This window comes from Lissotriton vulgaris, chromosome 4_1, assembly GCF_964263255.1.
Source record: "Lissotriton vulgaris chromosome 4_1, aLisVul1.2, whole genome shotgun sequence".
Taxonomy (NCBI): Eukaryota; Metazoa; Chordata; class Amphibia; order Caudata; family Salamandridae; genus Lissotriton; species Lissotriton vulgaris.
Genome location: NC_141691.1, coordinates 1,612,227,995 through 1,612,243,331, shown reverse-complemented (window position 1 = coordinate 1,612,243,331; position 15,337 = coordinate 1,612,227,995). Strand labels below are relative to the sequence as shown.

The window sequence follows — 15,337 nt, the reverse complement described above, 5'->3', positions numbered from 1 at the left end:
AAGAGAGAACATTTTAAGCCAGGCATCCTCTATTCGTTGTGTACGTTGCTCCCATGCACGTTTCTTATGGGCAGCTCAAAGTGATCCAATTTTGGTGCCCTGCAACGCTTTTTCCCCTTTTTGTCTTGCATTTGGGAGATTTTGACGTTTCCTTCTGCCTTCCAGCATTTTTTTATTTGGGTGCTGGTTTAGATCATTCGGCCCTTGTTTTTGTTGAGCATCCAATGTTACCCCCAATGCCCGATACAGGTCCATCAGGAGAATGTGCCAGTAGTCTAAGAGGGCTTGCGAACAAAAGGCAGTTTTTAATTGTTCATTTTTAGTTGTCCATACGGGCCATTTTGTACCGAGATTAGTGTCCATTGTATCCTGCGCAGGACTTTATCACATTCTTCGCCCATGGATTCGCCTACAGGTATAAATATACAAGATGCAGCAGTGGAAAGACTGAAAGATGCTCTAAGGGGCCTGTGGACCCTCTCTGCTCCATTGTCAATGTCAAAGTCATTCAGATGCAAAGCTGGTGTGCTGCCGATGAATAGATAATCGATTGTAGAGATATTCCTATATGTTGCGAGCGGGCCCATGTCTGATCCTTTGCTTTCTTGAGATTATGAGCGGATGATATAGAACAGGCATAAAATAAGGCTTGTAGTACTACGACCTCTTTAGGTTGTTTATTTTCATTTCCTGTGTTGTCAAGCGATCTGTTATTAAAGTCCCCAACTATAAGTGGATTATGATAAGGATATTTGATGAGAAAATCTCCAATGATGGCTGCCTGATCATCAAGTGCTCGATTTCTCTGATGCAAAACTGGATTAAGGTAGCAGTTGAATAATAGCAATCGAAGGGTTTGTAAGGATTTTTAATTCCATTGATAAGTAATACTTGGATTCCAGGTAAGGGAGATGCAAGTGTGATTACTTCCAGCCTTTGGGAATGCTTGATATAAATAGAAAGGCCGCCCATTGGGCGCCCAAAAATATTGCGTCTTGAAGCCGGGACACAGATTTCGAAGTAGCCGGAAAGAGCTGTAGTAGATGTTGCCCATGTCTCCTGGAGAGAGATTATGTCACTGCTTTGAAGGTAATCTAAGGCTGAGTTGTTTCTAATCAGTTTCTGAAGGCCAGCCACGTTCCAAGAAATGATCACTAAGTAATTATTTTGCTCGTTCAGTGTATGGTCTGTGTTGCCTCTAAGGGACTTAAAGGTGCTGTCAGGCTGAATGATGGCCACATTTGGCCTGATGTCCAAGTTGGTTGTTAGTGTCCTGTTTGCTAGAAAAGACTCTTCTCTGATTAGTAGAGCAGATAATCCTCAGAGGTTCATGTTGGGAGAGAGTGCTGGTAAGATTGTTACCAGGACGGATATTAGCAGCACATTTTAAGATGGTGTAAGTATTTAAAGATTTATTGACTAAAACTTGAGGGTATCTGTCTTGAGGTAAGTGCCTAATCTTAATACCCCCGTCTGCCAAATGACTGGCTTCACACAGCATTGCCATCTGGTGTGACTGTTGGTATAGCCCGACCACTGTGGATTCATCGTGGGAGTCGCCTGACAAGCTTTGGAGTTTAACCCAGGCAACATCTGCCGAGCCATTGTGCTCCAATGATGATATGTGGGTAAATAAGCGCAGGATGTTGCCTCTGTTCAAAACATCATAATAATTGCCTCTGGCATGGTATGTTGGTGTAAGTACGACCTCCACCACTCTTGGTTTTGAACGGCTCAGTATAAATTGATAGTCATGTACGTGTGTTGGTTGATATATTGGGGGGGTTCCAGTAGGAGATTTTACCACCTGTTGATACTGCATGTAAGTGCTGTGTGCAGCACTGGACAGTGGTTGCATACCAGACTCCGCCTGTGACCCTGAAGTTGTGGGCAGCAATATCGGCCCTGGGATCAGATAAATCCTCACATCTGTCTGGGCCTTCCGTGGACTTAGTCTGAATTGATGTTATATGAGCTTCCCCTTTCTTATTATCAAGAAAAGAAGTGAAGGTGGCATTGAAGAAAGTTGCCCCTCGGGCAGAATCATCTGCTAAACTCCTAATTGATGGTTGTTTGCAGAGTTGTAGGTGATTTTGTTACACTTCTCTGTCTTTCTTTCCTGTTGACTTTACTGAACAAATTGTTCTTAACTAGGGGCTTTGGCGTTGGCATCGTGCCCAGCGAAGCCGGCCACCAATGCTCATTCCAGAGGGCGGTGTTTTTCCCTACTAGCAAAACCTCTGTTTTGCTAGCATTGAGCTGTAAACAATTGTCTGCCATCCACTGGGCGGCAGCTGCCATACCATCTCTAAACCTAGTAGCTGATGTAGATGGCCCTTCTGCTAGGGTGATGACCAGCTGGGTATCATCCACGTAAGACACCAGCGCTAAGTCCTACTCTTTTGCCACAACTGCCAGAGGTTGCACATACAGATTGAACAAAGATGGACTGAGTGCAGAGCCTTGCTGAACCCCCTGGCCAATAGAGTGAAACTGAGAGATGTATGGCGGTGTCGAAACCCAAAAGGATCTCTCCTCTAGGAAAGACCGGAACCACTCTAAGGCAGATCCCGTAATCCCTACCGTCTCCAGCCGGTGCAGAAGAATGTCATGTGAGACCGCGTCAAAGGGCTGCGCTGAGGTCTAACAGGATCAGCACTGCACTCTGACCGGCATCAAGGATCATCCTTAAGTGATCCGTAGAGGCAGGAAGAGCGGACTCCGTGCTATAGCCGATTGACTGTTGGAAGTGCACCAGGGACTCCATAAATTGAGCCGGCCTCATAGGGTCCGATGGAGAACCCGCTTTCACTTTCCTGCATAATTGAGCTGACTCTTCCCCAGAGATCTCTGGGATAGTTGCTAAGGTGGAGCCGCCAACCCTAGTATCAACAAAAACAGATGGACCGGGAAGGTTCTGCGGAAAGGTCTTATAGATTTTTTGCACCTTTTCAACGAAGAAGATGGCTAGTTCTTCGCACTGCTGTGCAGAGGATAGATTAGATATTCTACATCTAGAGTTCTTTAGCTCTTGCACAATTTTAAAAATGCATTTAGTAGGATTAGGGCTAGTTTTTATTTCCTCTGCATAGAATGTAGCACAAGCAGAACAGATCACTTTATGATACAACTTCATTTTAGCCAGATAGATTACTTTATCTTCCTCTTTATATTCCCTTCTCCATGTCCGCTCGGCTCTCTTGCATTGCTTCCTCAATGCTCTCAGAGCCTCACCGTACCATGGATTAGAGATGGACCTGCGCCCCTTGGTACATTTGACTGGAATGAGAGCGTCCAGGCCAATCAAAGAAGGGTGCTGCCGAATGGGTGAATGAGATTGGTGTATTTGAGCCTCAATTATTGAAGATCTTCTTGGCACACGTGGGGCTGATTTAGAACTGTCAATAAGAGATGATGAGTGAAGCTCCATTAAAGCAGAGCTTGTATTGGCATTAGGGACAGAGTCTGGCCCCAAGGGCAACTGGGTAAGACTGTTAACAGTGTTTGTGTTTGGGCAAGAAAAAGAGCAGCGTTTTGTCTTCGTAGGGCAGAAGCCCTGGGAGTTTATTGCGGAGGGGAAGAAGTCTTCCTTAACACTTGAGATGTTTCTTGGGTGGTTTGGCCTGCCGTTGACTGAAACTCCATTCAACGGCTTTGAAACAGGTATTTAGTTATCAAGCCAGTGTTGGCAATTTTTTAGTTATTCTGTGTCTTAGGGGCCCCCAAAAGCTGGCCTGGATTCTGAACATTTATGCTTGTTATGCTGGGATCATTGTTTAATGGTCCTGCTAGGACTGCGTCTCCATTGGTGTCGACTGCTGACATTGACCTGGTGACTGGAATCCTTTTTGACATCTTGGGGCCATATGAGTGTGCAGCGTGATATGTTGGTTGATCCTGGGACAAAATAGGATAATGAGCTAAAGAGATCAAATAATTACTAGGTAAGCATAGATGGGTGTAGATAGGCTGTGAGCAGGGCACACTGGTGACTAGTTGGCCACACCCAACCTAGTTGGGCCACTTCCATGGGCTCACTGGGCACACACTCAGCGGCTGCCTCTAATGGCGGCCGCAATCACCTTTCCCTGCGGTCCTTTTCGCACAATAGGAGGTTGGTAGGGACTGTTATATCAACACAACCTTCCCAAAATGCTTCCGTCATCCATATCACTGGGGCCGCCGCCGTGTAGCTGCAGGACTCCTGCGGTGCTCCCGCTCCTCTGCTGCTGCTGTGCTGTGTCACCATAAAAACCTGGGTCGGAGCTCAAGCCAGATATTCCAAACTTTACTCCATTTAGTTAGTAGTCCATGTGCACAAGTTGTAGGGTTATTTCCTGCCAAGTAACATTGGAGCGGGAGCAGGGAGCAGATAAATAGAAGGTGACTGGGGCTCACGGAGCACACAGGGTACACAGAGTCACTACTACCACTACTACCACAGTCAGTCAGATACTAATTGGAGTATGCCACTTGCCACATGCTGTCTACCTTTCCAGGCTCACCTGTGCTCCTGGGCTCCGTCGATGCTGTTGCTGAAGCGGCAGTTAAATGGCAGCAATAAAACAAAGCACCACCGGCAACGGCTGCCGCAGCAACACTCGCAATTGGCACCCGGCTGCCCGTGGCTTTCAAAAGCTGTGCAGAGACCCCCACTGATCGGAGGTCAGAGGCGCAGCGGACTTGGCTGCAAGCCGGAAAACCTGGAGCCGCTGTTCAGCCAAAACCCGGGGGCCACGGTGACTTCCTCCTCACTGCCGGCTGTGTGACTGACTGTGAACGGGGAGGCGGAGTCATGTTCCCAAAGCAAACTTCTCTTGCAACAGCACAGAGCCGGCAGTTCTTGAAGCCCCTTCTCTGCTTCATCCTGGGGCTGGAGCTGGCAAGAGCGACCAAGCAGTGGGTTATGCAGTGTGTTATACAGCAAGCCGCCGCCTCAGTCCTTCGTGACTCCCTTGGGCTGGCCTTACGTTGATACTTTCCTTCACGCCGCCTTCCCACCGTTTTTCCTCGCACTCCGAGGCCCCGCAAAACCTGCTAAATACAGTATGAAGAACGGGTGCAGGCAGTTGGGCAGATGGGTGTGGGCAGGCTGGTTTGCAAGCTATGCCCGCTGAGGCCTCACGGAGATGCAGCAAACCAAAGAGGCAAACCAAAACCAGGACCGGAACAGTCTCCCTTGTGGTATCTCTACTGTCTCCTCTATCCTCTATCCCCTCTGTCTTGTGCATGTTGCCACAGCATGAGCTCCGTAGCTTAAACTGGACACAGGCTTGCAGGGGCTTAGGGGTCCGGTGGGTCCGGGGGTCGGCGGGTCTAAAATGTGGGAGCACGGGGCTCAGTGCTGCTGCTGCTACTCCTGCTCGGAGCTCACTGCCACTCGCTTTTGAGGCTCTCTGCGACTCTCTGCTGTTCCTCCCAGAATAAACTTCAGTAAAATCAAAAGATCTACAAGATCTACAAGATTACATCTAATGAACTAAAGAATGGTTGTGTCAAATTGAAAAGTTGGCTTCCCTGTTGAAAAAAATACATTTGGAAAGCACTGCAATATATTCTTACATGTATTGGAAAATGCCAATGGTATAACATGTCAATCTCTGAAGACAGAATTTTAACAATGCCCAATTCTGAGTCTTGAATAAACACCAATCGTTTTAGGATCTCAGCTACACAACGCATGCTCTGTGCTGTCAGTCATGTTGTTTACAGTTCGGTGAGCTTATAACCCGCCCACAGCATAGCATTAGCTATTTTTACTGTCACTCTCATTTGCAACCTTTCAATTGCTTAGCTCTCGTAAGCTTCCCTTCCTTTCTTGTAATAACTCCTCCCTTGGGCATGGACCAAGCACATGTGTTCTTCTTCTACTTTTTGCAGTATTTAGTACTTTTTTATTAAAAAGCTTTTGTGTAATATTCTGTGGACATGCAATGTGCTTCCCTACTTTTAACACAGGCAGACATCTTCCGATTTATGTTGCTTTCACTGTTTTTGCCATCTTTATTGACACTTTAGTTACTTACTCCTACAACTGTACTACCCTATGCCCCTCTAGTCTACACTGCTCCACTTTGTCACTTTACTCCATGCAACTCTACACCACTCTAATCTATAGTTCTGTACTCTGCGGCACTCTACACTACTCCACCCTACGCTACTCTACTCGCTGACTCTCTATTCTATGCCACTCTACTCTATGCCATTCCATTCTATGACACTCCATTACACTCTATGCCACTTCATTCCCCTCTATGTCCCTCCAAATCTATGCCACTATAAGGTGAAATCTGACCTCAAAAGACACCCCTGCACCCTGCCGCCCTGCGCCTTGGAGAATGAAACAGTGCACCTACGTCCCCGAGCCCTCCAACTTACCTGCCCAGCTGTTGGTTTCTCCCGGAAGTCTTTGTGGACCGAGCCTGCAGCCTAAATCCAAAACCGTCAACTCCCATTGAAAACAACTGGGCACTCAACGCCAAAACAGCACCCTGCACCCGGACGTCCCTCCAACGATGCGGGTGCACTTTGTGTGCTAAACGGAATCCCTCTTTGCCCTGAGCCTAACACCAGGAGCTTTACTCCCTACAGCCTTTTGTCCTGCTCATGAGTAGCCAACAACCGGAGGCACCCTATCCCCCATTTGATAACATTGGGACTCAGCACACTGCACCCGACCTCCCTAGTGCTGCTGAGGGCGCTTTGAGAGTGCATCCTTGACCCTGGCGGAACCCTGGCTCTAACCCCAGAATACCAACTCCCACAAACTTGAACTTACCTGCAAACCGATAACTCATTTCCTCTCATAGGATTACATCGACTGTTTTTCTTGAAAATTCTTCTGTGTGGAGTTGGTTTGTATGAAACACTGAAAAACTGTAAATGTACAAAACTGATTTACTTATCTTTCTCTAGGAAAAGTCCCAGTGTAATATTTAGGCATATCACACTGAGTAGAAAAAGTAACTTAAAAACGAATCAAAAAAGTGACGTACAAAGTAATCTGTAAAGTAATTGAAAAGTGATTTCAAAACATTGACTTACCTGTAATCCAGTCAACTGCATTTGTACCTGCATTCAACTGTAAAACATTGCATAAGATTTTTCAAAGCATTTATTTCACTTACCTGCACCAGGCTTGGCTTGGTTCTAGAAATAAAATAGCTTAATAATATGTTTGATACAAACAAATTGGTCTGAGTTCAGTCTTTGAGTGAGTGACATCATTTGCTGCCTGAGTGTGTGCAACAAATGCTTAACACTACCTCTGATAGAGCCGTACTCCTCACCCACACTACCACAAATAGAGAGTAAGGTGATATCTACTTCAACCACTGCCTACCTTTGGGGTTCCACTGGACTCTGCGCATACTATACCTTATTTTGGGAATGTAGGACGTTACAATGCATACTTTTACAACGCATACCTTTACAACTCATTTTTTACAATGCACCATCCATTACAACTCATTTTTTACAACGCAACATCCATGACAATGCATTCCATTACAACGCATGCCATTGCAACGAATTTTTAAAAACTACCTTTACATCGCATTCCATTACAACGCATACTACCTTTACAACACATACCCTTACAACGCATACCATTACATTGCATGTATGGTAAATATTGGATAGTGTAGGGGTAAAAATTACTATTCTAACTCCAGGGGGGATGCAACAGTAGGGTGAGTGTTGGATAGTGTAGTGGTAAAAATTACTATTCTAACTACAGGTGGTGCAACAGTAAGGTAAGTGTTGGATAGTGCAGGGGTAAAAATTACTATTCTAACTCCAGGGGGTGCAACAGTAGGGTAAGTGTTGGATAGTGTAAGGGTACTATGCGTTGTGTTGGTATGCGTTGTAATGGTATGCGTTGTAATGACTGTGTTGTAATGACATGCTTTGTAGTGGTATACGTTGTAGTGTCATGTGTTGTATTGGTTGCGTTGTAATGGCATGCGATGTAATGGATGTTGCATTGTAAAAGTTTTGTTGTAATGGTAGTGCATTGTAAAAGTTGCCAGTGCTTGTTTGTGCAAGTTAACACGTTTACCTACTTGAATCTGTTGTGACAAAGGTAATCTCTCATATTTTGAATAAAAGGAAACTGCAGTGTTTATTTTTTTAGAAAATTCCAGAAATAAAGGAATATTTTGAATTTAGACCATGGAACAAAGATAGGAGTTGAACACAGTGTCGAATTGGTCACGAAAAGGTTGTGAAATATATGAGGCAATCAAAATTTGGAAAGGATGTTTCCAATTAAAAAGCAGACTTGTAGTTGGAATTCTCATGGTCCCAAAGACAATTTAAAAATCAAAACAAATCCACACATTCTGAAAGATGAAAAAACGGATTTCAAAACTGAGTTGAGGAAAATTGCAGATGGCACATTTAAGCAACTATATAAAGCGAAATCAAACGTGGACCTGTGGCAACTAGGAAGGAGAGGGCGGGGCGTGTACAGACGCGAAGAGCAGGCAGCTCAGCTTACACAGGTTGGGACAACATCCAAAGCGCCAGTGTAGAGCTGGGAGCGGGGCTCGTGCACGGGAGCGAGTAGAGACGAAATCTGGAAGTGTAAACACTTCATAGAGACAGAACAAATAAACCAAAAAAACGAGCTACAAACTCTGAAAGGAAAGAGCGCACACACTCCGAAGAGAGGTGGCAATCCAAGAAACGAGCTCCAGAGGTCTGCACTCTAAAGAGGCTGAGGAGGGGCCCCTCCAGCGCGTCACTGCTGACTCCTCCATCCTTCCGAGGCAGACACAGGGAACACGTTGAGTAAACTAGACTCAGATGTTTGTTTCTCAGCATTACCTCGTTTTCGAAGGACTCCGTGCGTTGTAAGCAATGTTCTCTTAGTTTGTGCGTGATTAAAGTTTCCTCAGGTAGTGGCTCCCACCGGAGGCCCCCTCCCTCCGCAGCTGCAGGATGCGACCGTACTTAGGGGTAGATGATACATTTACACTAGAGATAGCACTCAAGCAGATGGCAAGCCTGCGCGTGGTGCCCGTGAAGATTAAAGGGAGATAAGAATTCATACTGTGTACACCCTCGCCTGGAGCCTGGTAACTGCATTTCTCAGGACACTTTCCTGCTGCTTTTCTCTCCAGGTGCCCGGGCGGAGCGGCGATTCAGCGACCCGTGGAAGACAGCCACCGTGGCAAGCATGAAGAAGTCGATAAAAAGGATCTTCTACGCGGCGGAGGCGGTCAAGCGGGAAGAGATGTACCAAGGACTGGACATGGAGGTCGAGAGCTGCTCACCGACTCCCACTAAGACCGTATTTGAGGTATGTAGCTGTGTGTACACGGAGCAGGGAGGTGCCAGTCAGCGGCTTCTGGTGAGCTGCCAGCACTATTGGAGCACGGAAGGCTGCAGCAGCCGGCAGGGCACTGTATGCCCTGCAGTCTGTAGAGCTTCAGTGCTGTCTGGATTGGGAACAAACCACACACTTCTGCCCAGGGAATTGTGCTTTATTCCTGGACTGGGTGTACATTATCATAAAGTACAGCTTCCTGAAAGCTTACAATTGTTCATGAGGGGGCGATGGTCTCTAGTGCAACTGTGCAACCAAATAAAACTGGACCCTTAGCCCCAGGGTTGAATTGAACACAAGGTTTGGCAAAGCTCATGTGGACCTGGCTTGCATCATCACTGCTGACTAAAAGATTAACAAAAACCTGCTGCACTGAAACAAAAAACCAAACAACAAGAATTTCGGAATGCAATGCTAAAGAATGTAGTGCATGATGATTAAAAGTACTTTTGAGAACTAAGATGGAGCCAAATGCCACTTAATGTATAGTGTAAAGCAGTTTTTCCCAAACTTTTGACTCCAGAGGACCCCCATTGAGTCACCACTGGAAGCCGGGGATCCCCACCAATTTGTATGAGTTAGATTTCAAATATTAAAACAGTAATTCGAAGAAAAAACACAGGTGTGCCCACAAAACAAATACTCAAAGTACTAAGGATTTTGGGGCCAGATGTCCGACCATTTCATTTAGCGCCTCGCAATTGGCGACACATTGCAAGTGGCAAATTGCGGGTCACTAAATGAAATGTACACTGTTTGGGATTCCCAATGGGGTCGCAAATTGCGAGGCTCATTAATATTAATTAGCCTCTCGCAATTTGTGAGCTCATTGGGAATGCCAGCCCTCCACAGGATTGGTGGCCTGCTGGGATCAGCAGACCACCATGTCTGGGACTGCTTTTAAATAAAGCATTTAGGGCCAGATGTAGGTAGGCATTTACCGGTCGGTAACGGCCGAATTCGGCCGTTACCGACCGGTAAATGCAATTTGAGATGTAGGGCCCTGTATTTTACAGAATCAGTAAATTTACCGATCGGTAAATTTACCGATTCTGTAAAATACCGAATCGGTATTTTTTCCGATTCGGTAAAATTGATATGTAGGTGGGACTCTTCTGAGTCCCACAAGCATTACAGAATCGGTATTTTACCATCAAATACTATTTGATGGTAAAATACCGATTCTGGTGTGCATGCACATGTGTGCATGCACACCTGTGCCATATGACAGGCAGACCTGCCCTTAGGGCAGGTATGCCTGCCACATGGCCCCCGAACCTTTTTTGGGGGTGCTAGAGGGTGTCAAAGTGACACCCCCTGCACCCTTGTCAGAATCGGTATTTACCGATTCGGTAAATACCGACCGGTAATGCCCCATTCATTCCTATGGGCTTCAAAGCCCATAGGAATGAATGGGGCATTACCGGTCGGTATTTACCGAATCGGTAAATACAGATATTTACCGATTCGGTAAAAGGAACATCTGGATGTTCCTACATATCCACCCCTCAGATTTACCGATTTTTAATTACCGAATCGGTAAAATTCGGTAATTAAAAATCGGTAAATCTCATTTACCTACATCTGGCCCTTATTTTTTTAAATGCAGCCCGTTTTCCATGCATTAAAAAAAGAAAAGAAAATGAAACATTTTCGTTTCATTTGTTAAGGGCAGGCAGTGGTCCCTGGGACCACTGCCTGCCCTTAAAAATAAATTTGCATGCATTTGCAAAGTAGAAGGGGTCCCCTGGGGACCCCGTCCCATTTGCGAATGCATTACCATCTACTTGAAGTAGGTGGTGATTGCGAGTGTTTTGCGACTGCAATTACAGTCGCAAAACATTTGTACAGTTTTGAGTCTCGCTATTTGGAAGGGAATGCCCCTTCCAAATAGCAAGTTGCAAAACTTATTTAGCGAGTCGCAAAAAAATTGTGACTCACGAAATAGGCTATGCAGATTGGCCCAATAGGTTTTTGCATGTGCAAATGGGTTCGCGAACCCGTTTGCGCACATAAAAACGGGTGGTACATCTGGCCCTTAGTATTTTATATTGACGGAATAGCCCCTCTGTCACATGTATTTCATTTGTTTTATAGCATCTCTCATACCATTGTAGGATGTCAGAGCACTTTGGTATACACCCGTTACAACGCATCTTTTACTCCGCACTACCATTACAACGCGACTTTTACAACGCATACCATTACAACGCATTGCGCTGGGGGGCGCTCTAGGATAGAGAATAAGTATAATTTACTATCCAACACCTTCCCTAGGGTCCACGGGGACTGGAGTTAGAATAGTAAATTATACTTACCACTATCCAGCACCTCAAAGCGCTATGCGTTGTAATGGTATGCGTTGTAATGGTCGCGTTGTAACGGTAGGTAGTTGTAATAGTATGCGTTGTAACATGGTACATCCGAGCACTTTACATCACACATATATAGATAAAATTAATCATACATGTAAACCAGTGTATAGAAAATGTTGCATAAGGTAAAGGAGACCACAAGGTGTAGTATTCACATGCCATTCATACTGGTAGGGATTTTTAAAGAGTGCTTGGTCTGGAAAAGCACAAACTCAGGATTCAGAACATAACACAGTGGCTAGCACTGACTTTAACATTAAAAATGTATTTCCACCCAAAGAAATCTTTTTAGCAGGATCAGGATAATGAATGACTGGGAAAAAACAAAAGTTACTAACTGGTACCATGCAGTTTGCAAGCAGCTCTTTGATGACAGTTTATAGGTCCCTCTGCTAGATTACGATTGTCACTCATGAAGTGCGCCGTAACAAAAGAATCTCTGTGACAAAAGCAGTAACCTATGCACATAAAATACTTTTTAAAATGCAGGTTACATGTTCTTTGCAGTAGGCACATTAACCCTCTGTGCTACATTAGTTAAGTGAAAGCTGCCACTGAACAAAACTCATCTCTCTCTCTCCAGCAGGTACATTAATCACTGGCATTATCTTGACACTTTTATTGTTGTTCGAAAGCTGATAATTAGACAAGAAACTTTGCTGTGCTTTTAAAACTGCAGACTACGGACCCCCTGGGAATGTTTCCCGGACCCCTGGGGTGAAACACTGGTGTAAAGTTTTGATAACAATAGGTCCAGTGCTTAGTTTGTGCCTGTGCTTTCAGGTCCTGAGCACCAGCACCTATTTCTCAGGGCCAGGTCTATTGAATTTTTCTCCGAAGCACAGCCAGCACTGTGCCCAGGCCATTAAAATGCCCAAGCCCCTGAGCAAGGCTTGTGCACCTGCACATTCAGATTTGGTTCGTGCTGCCAGTGTGCTAGTTTTGGTGCACGCCAGTGCCTGGTCTCAGTGGTGGGGGACTGGCAGGTGTGTTGTGTCATGCGCAGTACAAACTGCATGCATGAGCAACTGGTGCACTCAATGAGAGTCCAAAGGAAAGAAAGTATATTATATATCTTCTTCTTTATTAGTAGTTTTTTTTCACATACAGGCACAGCCAACGCGTTTCGTTCCTTTAACCATGTGGAACTTCGTCAGGGCTGTAAAAAGCGACAAACATATATATACATAAATATACAATTTAAAAAGTTTTACAAGTACCAACAAAACACAACATTTAGAACAATGATCAAGACCCATGACACATACGATGTTACGATATTTTCTCAACAAGACAAAAAAAAAAAAAAATGAAGACAATACATTTCTGTCCATCTAGATTTAAAAGACACCCATTGTTATGTGAGATAATAGCATGCCACCATCTGGGTGGCAACCTTCAAGTTTCCTCAGGGTTTACACCATTACAAATAAGCCTAATATGTACAACCAGTAGTGCAAAGCAAAACCCATAAAACATATTATTTACATTCATGTACATCCAGAATTTAAAAACACCCGTTGTTTCATGAAATATTTCTATGCCACCGTCTCTGTGGCAAAATTCAAAATTCCCTGCAATTATATTTTTAAAAAATAGACTAAGTATGTACAACCAGTTATACAAAAAAACAAACACATTAATAGCACATAATATTTACAGGTGACGACATCCATTTAGGCACTACTACATTGATACTGAGAGTTGTATCCAGTCAAACCCCTTGGAATACTTCAGAGTAGTTAGATCAAAATCTATTTGTAGAAAGGGGATTTGGCAACAGCACCATTGGAACGAAGGGATAGTATGAAAATGGAATAGACACATTGCCAAGTTTACTCATAGTGGACAAGTCAGAGTTAAGCCGGTTGTAAGTACGATACCAGACAATAAATGCAAAAGAAGAGCACTTACCGAATTAATTTAGTATTGAAATCGGGATCTATACAAACACGACTCGTGGATCGCAAAAATAGTGGCCTCCAGTAGTTCAAAGGCATGTAACCTGAGATGGAGAATAGAAATTGCTATAATTCCTTTATGTAATATAGACGAAAATCAGATCACATGGCTACATCACATGTATACAACCAACGATCATTAGTGCTCCATTGGTAAGGCTCCTAAGGGTACCATCTCTGGCATGTTCCCTAGCATACTAGTTCCTTTGTATGCCTCATGATGCAGCAAAGGGGTTTATATGGACATAGCCATGACCAATAATTACCATTTATATAGAGAAAGTGCACTCAACCGGATACCCCTTTGAGCGTCCAGTGGTGATTCTTATGCTATGCCTCTTAGTCTTCAGGGTTCCGGCGATCTAGGTGGGAAACTGGTTCAAAGTGGGGTAAGTGTCCACAGGCAATCTGTTGCATGAAATATAATAAAATGTAGAGAAGGACTAGTCAGTTTCAATCAGACCCAATGTATAAAGCTAGTATGTAGCATGTCCACCAATAGGTGATATACATAAAAAAAGGGCGAGAATAACATTTAAAAATATTACAAGAAAAAAAGGTACATCCATGTCACCAGAATTACAAGTTGCAACCGGAAAGGATTACCTAATTGTTGCCAAGACGATATCCTGTTGTTCCCCCTAGTGCCAGGCTCCAATGTCGGCATCAGTACAAAAAGGAAAAGGTCACCGGTCCGTAATAAAACTCGGTGTTCGCGGTAATGACAACAGTGCACCTGTAATCAAGGAGGTAGGCATATATGCAACATCACTACACCATGTGCGTTTAAATAATCAGGAACGTATTTGAAGAGAAATGTTTGTCAGTAGCAATGAAGGTAAATAACACCAACCAATATAATAAACCCCTTTGTGGATCAGACCCTAGACCGCGTGTTCGAAGATACCCATCAGGAGAGTCCGTCAGTTAGCAGTTGATTGTAAGTCAGGAAAAAATGATATAGTCTATAATCCTGTATGAATCTCACTAGAGACAGAAGTACACAGTACAAACATAAAGCGGGACAACTAAATACAGTCAAAATAGTCCATTTTTCACACATCTGCATATCCTCGAGGAGTCCCAGTTACTATAAAGTATATGATGTCCATGCATAAGGCGAGACTCCGGATTGTGATAAAGGCAGCCCAATTTATCTGAGATGCCCCAGAGTCATTCTGGACTGCCCGCTATGCATAACGCCCTGTTTGTGGTCAAAAATGGAATAAATAAACACCATGGTTATATACCGCTGCTCTAATAAAATCTACCGTCGAGAAGTAGCTCGAGGCAGCACAGCGGGCCATACCGAATATTCAGACCCCCAGTCCTCGCCGGGAAAGTATTAATTGGTCAACGTGAAGGTCGCAGGAAAGTGTGAGGGTCGCCGACCCCTACTTAATTACACGGCGCCGTCCCAAGTATCATAGCGGTCCCCTGAGTTCCTACCTGCAGTCGGGTGCTCCAAATTGCTATAGCGTCTCGTGGCGGCGTCCCGGGTTGCATACAAGTACTCCATCGCGCTTGATATGCGGAAGCGGATGGGGCGGATCCCTCCCCCGCCATGTAAGTCCCGCCCATTAGCACAGATCACGTGTCGCGGCCCATGGTCGCTTCAAAACATTACAATGTGAACTAAATCGCTCCGTTTCCCTTCGGCAGAAAACGTT

General features: G+C 44.7%; 1 protein-coding gene across 4 annotated transcripts in view; it reads left to right on the top strand.

Annotated features, from left to right (window-relative positions):
* The window catches only part of TRPA1 (transient receptor potential cation channel subfamily A member 1), a 913,216-nt gene that overhangs the window by 191,595 nt on the left and 706,284 nt on the right, over window positions 1–15,337 (top strand). The window contains exons 1-2 of one of the 4 annotated variants that reach the window (XM_086965878.1): window positions 8,446–8,504; window positions 9,126–9,304. In XM_086965878.1, the coding sequence (XP_086822004.1) occupies window positions 9,182–9,304 (123 nt within the window). In that variant the 5' untranslated portion in view covers window positions 8,446–8,504; window positions 9,126–9,181. Of the gene's footprint in view, window positions 1–8,445; window positions 8,856–9,097; window positions 9,305–15,337 lie in introns of those variants that run through there. The other 3 variants (XM_086965880.1, XM_086965876.1, XM_086965877.1) reach the window with 3 other exon arrangements.